The sequence below is a fragment of the Anarrhichthys ocellatus genome, unplaced genomic scaffold, assembly GCF_004355925.1.
Source record: "Anarrhichthys ocellatus isolate YVR2014 unplaced genomic scaffold, GSC_Weel_1.0 scaffold62, whole genome shotgun sequence".
NCBI classification, from domain to species: Eukaryota; Metazoa; Chordata; class Actinopteri; order Perciformes; family Anarhichadidae; genus Anarrhichthys; species Anarrhichthys ocellatus.
This window is the reverse complement of record NW_022280092.1, coordinates 1,193,049-1,201,061: the sequence shown is the minus strand read 5'-3', so window position 1 is coordinate 1,201,061 and position 8,013 is coordinate 1,193,049. Positions and strand designations below refer to the sequence as shown.

The 8,013-nt window shown below is 44.6% G+C and overlaps 1 protein-coding gene across 1 annotated transcript in view; it reads right to left on the bottom strand.

The window, feature by feature from the left end:
- The window catches only part of cacng1b (calcium channel, voltage-dependent, gamma subunit 1b), a 9,514-nt gene extending 1,983 nt beyond the window's left edge, over positions 1-7,531 (bottom strand). The window contains exons 1-2 of the mRNA XM_031872226.1: positions 6,819-7,531; positions 521-595 (exon numbers count right to left, since the gene is read on the bottom strand). Of these exons, the coding sequence (XP_031728086.1) occupies positions 521-595; positions 6,819-7,059 (316 nt within the window). The 5' untranslated portion in view covers positions 7,060-7,531. The remainder of the gene's footprint in view (positions 1-520; positions 596-6,818) is intronic.
- Between the last annotated feature and the right edge of the window lie 482 nt (positions 7,532-8,013).

The window sequence follows — 8,013 nt, the reverse complement described above, 5'->3', positions numbered from 1 at the left end:
TGTGTGTGTGTGTGTGTGTGTGTGTGTGTGTGTGTGTGTGTGTGTGTCAAAGTCTCTTCATGCTGGGGATCAGCAATATACCATTTTTTAAACAATACCTTCAAAAAATGATTGTTTCCAGTGATTTTTTAATATTATTTTTCTGGAAACGGCCATCCCCACAAAGCTGCATTCATAATAATTCAGCCGGTGTTTTTGTTTTTTAAATCAGATAATGATTATATGTGAAATTAATTTGACTAAAATGACAAGATTATTGTTTTGGCTGGACCAGATTGACTGAAATATTCCATATAATCTGGTGGAAACATTTGGCACAGGACTAACACTTAGTAAAAAGTGATTGCTGACAAAATGAGTTCTAAGACTAAGACTAAATCTAAAATAGCTGTTGTTTTTAAATGTTTTAAGAGGTTACTTGTGTTGTGATTGACTGTACACCTTTCTTACAACAAGTTGGATCTGAAAAAAAAGGATCTGTTGTAACTTGTCGTCTTGGTGGCAGTGAGGAGGCACCCACCTTTCTGGGTCTTGACTTCAAAAACTTCTGCTTCTTCCCCCGAGGTAAAGTGTTTGAAGTAGGAACAGTTTTTAGCTGCAGGGTAAGACAGGGAGGGAGAGAAGAGGGTGAGAGAGGGGGCTCAGGTTGTATTCGTAGCCCTGTGTGCTTGCAATGCCATTCGACGTAGCCTAAATGTTAAATCTCTCCATGGATCCCATTAGAAAGCTATCAGACATACATTAAAGAAACACGCAGGAGCGAAAAACAGTAGAACATTATTATTCATTTTAGCCTGGAAGTCTGACGTTATTCATGCTGTAAAAGATCTTCATAAACCTTATGTTTCATAAGTTTAAAAACTGAAAGAATTGAAAACGTTGCTTTGTTCAACCACTTATAACCTCACACATGTTAGACTTCAGAAATTTCTTTGGAATTAGTTTTGTGGGCCCAATTTTCATCCAGTTCTCCTCCAGTTCATGGACCCTTCACCAGGGTCGATGCACGCAAACCAGTGCCTCTTTGGTTGCTTTGCACTTTGCTATGCCAGAGAAGGAGGTATAGAGTGTGTTATGTGCACAACTGTTGCACTTCCTCTTTGCCTCCGTTTGATCCGGTCAACACCGCCCACAAAATCCCTGCAGTGTTCTTGTGTGACCTGCTGTTATCCTAAAGTAAAGCGTCTTAAACTCAAAATCCGTCACTGTCTGCCTGCATCTATCTCTACACAGGAATGATCCATTTATGCACTTTGCTTCTCGAAACTCTTTAGTCCTTTGACCACAATCTTCAATATAGCCTCATACAGGCCCGCAGGTCCATCTCTCTATTTGTTGTCTCTGAGGGCAGCTGGGCTGAGAGGGACGGGTGGAGAGGAGGTGAAGGCCAAGTGAGAGTCCCGTCTTTCCTCTGCCCCACGATTCTCGCTGAGATTAAACCCATAAAGCAGACACGTGCTCTCTCTATCCACACAGAGACGGATAATGTGTGTGTTGGTGTCTGTATGTGTGTGCATATGCTATGTGTGTGTGTGTGTGTGTGTGTGTGTGTGTGTGTGTGTGTGTGTGTGTGTGTACCAGGCAACAGAGGAGCTGTTTGTTAAACAGGATGAGTAAGAATCACTAAAGAGGTAACCTAGCAACAGGCTGCTGCAGGTGTTGGCTGGCCCTATGTGTTTACAAAGGCATATCAAGAGGAGTGTGTGCATGCATGTGTGTGTGTGTGTGTGTGTGTGTGTGTGTGTAGGGGGATGGACTGGCTGACGGTGGGGGGAATTGGAGGCGGGGTCACAGAGCAGCTTGGATCTGCAAATATATAATTTTCATTAGTCTTCACTCATTAGCTGCCTTTACCTCTGGGACTCAACTAGTCTAAGCCAGTATGTGTTTGGGTGTAGCTATGAGATTTACTCCAGTTTCTATGAAGATTAATATCTGCTCACCGCACAAAGACCTTTGGCGTATACAAAGGAAGCTCGAAAAGCCTGAGAATAAGAGCAGAGAATCAAAATGAGAGTTTAGTTGCTGGATAGTTCCTGATTTTCGTAGGTTGAGTAGTTGACCGTTTGCTGAGTCCCACCTCCCCCTTAGTTGCTGACACTACACCTGTAAAGCTTTCTATTCTAGCATGGTACCTGTTCACAGTAAGACCGCGGTCCGATTTACCTCAAATTTCTTAGTAATTATGGTAAATTCCAAAACCATTATTTTGGGGATTTTGCTAAGTGTAGTCCCTAGATTGTATAGAAATGGACGTGACGTCACACATTGCTGTGTGGGCCGCCATTTATAAGACTTGAGTTCATCATTTTGGCCGTCGCCATCTTGTTTTCTTTGGAACCAGAAGTGACAGGAGAGGGTGGAGCTAAGTAAAACCGAACACTGAGTCAAGACATTTTCAGGTGACCAAAATGTTATAAACTGAAAACACACTGTGAAAGGGTTAAAGTTGTAAAACTAAAACGCGGATAACTCACTGACCGGACCACGCTGTGATAGTGTCCTGTCAATCACGAGGTAGCCACGCCCTAAAGCATAACCCCCTTTATGGTCTATTTTTGCTAAGACAAACTTTGTTGCCAAGTTCCGTCCTAATGACACATTATGCTGGAGGAGAACACGTGCAACTACACTCACGTTTTGTACTTAAAGTAAAAAAAACATGGCCCACAAAAGGTTAAAAACAAATCTGGCTTGTAACTTTGCGATGGTGGACATTTGCTGATGAGGAGAACATCTGAGTGCGTATCATTGACCTTGCAGTCGGGCTAATTGTGAGATTTAGTTCCAGTGGGGGAGAGTGATTAGAGCGAGGTACCGCCTGTCATTTTAGCTTTGCCTCTTTCCACTACCAACCTCCTCTCAGCTTCTCCCTTACCATCATCCTCTTCCACCTCTCATTAAACCCGTCCCTCTCTTACACCTCAACTTTGTCGAGTAATTCTTCTCTCAGTCCAGTTTTCTCGTGGTTGTCCTTTCACAGTTGGTATCCAGTATTTCCATGTTTTTACCTACAATGTTACTTCACATTTGGTCCAGAAAATAGCCTCTATATCATTTGCAGGAGTGTTAGAGAAGATGTGTTTTTTTAGGCGATGCAGAATGACCGACTAATTCTGGGTCAATGTGAATGTGGTGGGTGGTGGTATTTGAATGTCTTTTCCACTGAGAGGTCTGATAACTGGGACACGGCAGCAGAGGAGCGTCCTCGCAACCTTTTAGTGTGAAATTTAAACCAGTAAAGTTAATCCGTCGCCATCATAGCCACCACAAACTGCATCCGAGCATCTCAGTCTGTAGTTGTATCTGAATATGTTGCTCCCTTTATATACCTCACATATACATAACGGGGTGTGATTCATTCAAATATTGAACCCTACACTTGTTTCCTGAACGCCAAATCAGTGCCACACCTCCGCAGTTTTGGCTCCGCACCCAAAGCTGGCAGACTAGTGAGGGAAATGACTGGGCATCTAGAAAGGGAAAATGGTGGCTCAAGGTGACATCTGGGCTTTTGAGAGTATGAATGTAGGGCACCGGCATTGTGTCACCGAAAGAAGCAGAGGACGTTTTATTTGAATGTAAAAGTGCTCCGGTTGCAATCTCTTCCCAACTGTAGGACTGGAAGCTCTAAAACATCCCTGATAACAAACTCCTCACCTTCTTCTTTGGACACATACGTGTAGGAACACACACACATACGTGTAGGAACACACACACATGCCCGTAGAAGCACAATTTAAGCTCTTAATTTGCCCCCTGAGCAGCATAATGCGATCCATGAAGGTTTTGTTTGATTTTTACAGCACTCAAGCTGTCGTGCATCCTTTGTGGGAAGCTCATTTCAAAAGTCATTTGGGTTCACCGCTTTGCTGATGTTGTTATGCAACCCCTTTACAAAAACAGTGTAATTGTGCCTATATGAAAAATTGTTTGGACGACTAACTCCCCCTCTGTTTTGGGAAAATGCAAATGTGTGTAATTGAGTCAAATCGACGCTGCTTGCTTGGGTATACTGTTCATCGAGGATGTTTTCTGTTATGGTGCACTCTCGATCAACTCAGCTTGTTTTTTTTAAACATTGTGCTTTGCTTATGTGCTAAACACTATACGACGCACATTAAATTGAGAAGCAGATAAAGTAACGCCGGTGTGGTGCTTTTAGCCGGCCAGCCACTCCAGTAGACTCTAAAGTGGCCATGTTATATTCTCTTTGACTCCAGTATCCTATAAAATACCAGTAAGAGTAGAAGTTGAGCGTATTTTGTACCACTACTTGTTGCTAATTGAGCCAAAAATCATCTTTCTATTTGTAGGCTGAATACTGGAATATAAAATCTATGTAAATAGTCAAACTGACTCCATGTTGTAGACCTCGCCATCGTGTAGTGTTAACTCTGCTGCTAGAGGTTGGCTGGCTTTTTTTAATCCAAAAAAAAAAACCTCCATCTGTGAATTCACCGCATGTGAAACATTGTTATACATGAGGAACTGCACTCAGAAGCTGAGGCTTCGGCACTCAGACATGCTGCCAGTCCTAATAGCGCTCTATCGAGGAGAAAGCAAATGGCTGCAGCCAGAGAGTGGTTTCATTTCTCTGTGGTCCTCTCTGCTGTCAAACCACAGCCACCGGATTGACCAACTGGGTGCCAGTAGAAGAAACCTGCAGATGCCTTTTCTTGGCCACTATAAAAACAAACAACTTCGCCTGGTGAGGAACTCACTAAACTCGTTTTCTAAAGCACCAATCAGCATCTCATCCAATGTCATCCTGACGTAACGACAGCACAGAGGACGAGGATCCACACTCACAGATACATTTTCTGGCGACACTCTGGGTGTGGAAGCAAATGGCAGCGTGTTTTATAGCCCTGCACCAAATCCCGAGACATTTTCAGGTAATATGAAAGAATGACTCATTTTCGCTCATAATCTAAGTTTAGTTGCGGGAATGTAACCAACTGGGTCTCTGTTAAAACAGCTGATATTTGTTGCCGCACACACACTCTGGCAGGTGGCAGCACACTGGGGGCTGAAGTCCTTTCGCTGCTGGAAGCAAGACAGGTGAGCCGCCAACAAGTTTATTCTGCCAGATGGCTCCTCTCTCCCTCGTCATTATTGTCCATTCCAGATCGTATCGAGTACCGCAAAGCAAGTTGTGATTCTTCACAGATATTCTGACACAGTTTTACTGCTGCTGTCAGGCTGTGGGGGGTTATTACTGGATCGTTTATCATATTTGAGTTGTGAGTCTGTCAGCTGCAATATACCTGGAGACTTGCCCAATGGGGGAAAAGATAGAAGGTGTTCTGGAGGCCCTCTGTGAGTCACATATCATAACCGGCAGCTGTCACAACTCTTGTCTGTCAGCTTCTCCGCCCTCCCTTCAACATCTTAGTACAGTATCACCTCCGCCTCCTCCTATGGATACTATAAAAGTGCTCTCTTTTTCCCATCAATACAGGCATCCCTGCCTCTATCCACCTACACAGACTCCTGTTTTCTTCCCCAGTCCCCTTCATCTCTCCCGAGTCTCCCAGGTGTACTTTAACTCGTGAGCTGGAGCGGGAAGCCACACTTCATTAGGGCTTGTACTGATCCTGAGGCGCTGGAGCCAGAGGCTCAGTCAATGATAGAGTCAGAGGGAAATCTCTGTGTTAGGCTGCAAGGCACGCACACACACAGCCAGAGGCCAGCGAGATGCTGCTTATCCCCGGGCCGGATCTGTTCAAATAGGACTTGTAATTAAAGCTACAAGGCTATTTTGGAGAAGCAGACGTTTGAATACTAGACAGAATGTTGTTTTTTGTTGCTTTTTTTGGAATCACTTAGAAGAAGGGAAATAACTTCCAAAATGGACTTGCTTGAAGACCAAGCAGCCTCTCCCACTTGGTGCATTTAAACATGCCAAACCAAGGTTTATCTGTGGCATCAGAAAACACTGCTTTAATTAGGCTGATTCCCTAAAAACTGCTCCGTGGACAGTCGTGATTTCCTATACATTCTAGTATTTATAGAGCCGGAGGGTATGGTGTATAATTACATAACACAGGTAAAATGGATTGTATTTGTTATCCACCAGCCCAGAGAGAAGAGATTCATGTTTTTGCCGAGTTAACTGTGAAGTACAGCAGCGATGCTCCTCCATTACGCACTTGACTTCAGCTGTCCGCCTGTGCTTAATTGGTGGTCTCTTCAGAGACTTTCTCTGTGGAAGATAATGATGGTTTCAGTGAGAAGCCGGTGATAGAACTGTTACACGGGGTGGAAGATAGGCTGACCAAAATGGCTCTTATGTACAGACACTCGACTCCAACACCTTACCGGTCCCGCTTTAAATCCACCAAGGCTGTTGTGAAAATGACACGAGGGTTTAATGTCCCAAGATTTATGGAAAAATAAATCAGATCAAACACTGTACGAAAGCTAGCAGACAGACCACCATATTCAGCTGTTAAGTCCATTTGTTCTGTTGTTTTTGTCTGCTTTGACCTGCGTGTCTACACAGATATGTAAAGCAGAACTAAAAGTATAGACATTTCTTCACCGGTTCCAATCCAAGATCCAACAATATACATTTTTTTGTCATTCCTTGTGTCTCTAAATATGGCGGAAGAAAACTACTCACAGGGTATGAACATACAGGAGTAGTTCAAGCCCAGAGAGCTGTTAGTCAGCAACCACACAACAAGTTCACTTTGACAACAAATATAAGTGTCGGAATATACCTTGACGTGAACCTTAAGCACAACAACACACAAATCCTCAAACAGCAGGTTCACATTCATTCACAACAGTCAGAACAAAAGGCTCCTTACCTCCAGGTAAGCTGATGGGGCCGCAGCCTTTGCCCTGAGGGTCCTCCTCGACGATGAAGATGCTCTTCTTGCAGAGCCTCCACAGGCCGAAGTGGGCCGCCTCGCAGGTGGCGTTGAGCTTCTCCACCCGGGGGCTGAGCACGGCCCAGTGGTCGGTCACCACCGCCGCCAGCATCGACGACATGCCCACCACGATCACCACAGACGTGATCTTGACCCTGGTCGCCTGCTCCTCAAACATGTTGCCGCTCAATGTGTGCGCGACGCTGTGGACGCGCAGCGTGTTTGCACGTGTGTGTGTTTGAAATGCTAGTGTGTGTGTGCTTATAGATGAAGTGTGTGTGATCGTAAAGACTGTGTAGGACAGTCAAGGTTGTCTTGTTTGTCTTCAGATCCTTGACGTCGGATGTTGACTCCAGAGGTTCCCCCGTCTCGTCTGCAGCTTCACGACACTTGAGACGTCCTCTCCTCTCTCCTGCTCTCCCGTCCACAGCTCTTTCTTTCTGTTTCCCTGCCATGCGCCTTGTGGTTGGTAAAAAGGGGCCAGATAACAGTGCCCTAGTTTCTACTTCTCTCCTCGCTTCCTCTCCCTCCCAAGTTGCCTTCGGTGAGCTGAAGCCATTTCAGCTATACGATATGAAGATGTACCGGGGCCTGTTTACAGCTGTTACACCTTTTACGGGTCAAGATCAGACCCTTTCATTGAAAGTTTAGGCACGGTCTATCGATTGTGAGCATGCCAGTTGTGCACTTCTAACTGCAACGTCTCCTGAAAAGATCCGGCTTCAAGTTTTGACAATTCAATATTCAATCGCCCTTCCAAATACTGATGTTATCAATCTATCATTTATCTGAAACATTCTCTGTTTCTCCTTTTCTTATTCAGCCTTTTTCCAGCTCAATTGTCTCAGTCGCTGTGTGCCAGGGGGACTCCTGGGTGGGGGGTGGGGTGGGGGGTCGTCCTTTATTAGTTGTCATCTGAATGAGCTGATCTACTTCCTCAGCCAATCAGCAGTTAAGGTGGGAGACAAGGGTCCCTCCTGGTGCTGCTGATCTAGAAAGACAGCAAAAGGGCTTCGACACAGGACGTTCAGTTCATCATCTCTTCAGCAAAGCAGAGAGAGCTCAAGCTTTAGAACTTTTAATATCCTTGTTTATTGAATTGGCCTTCTGAATGTTCCTGAATATATATTGA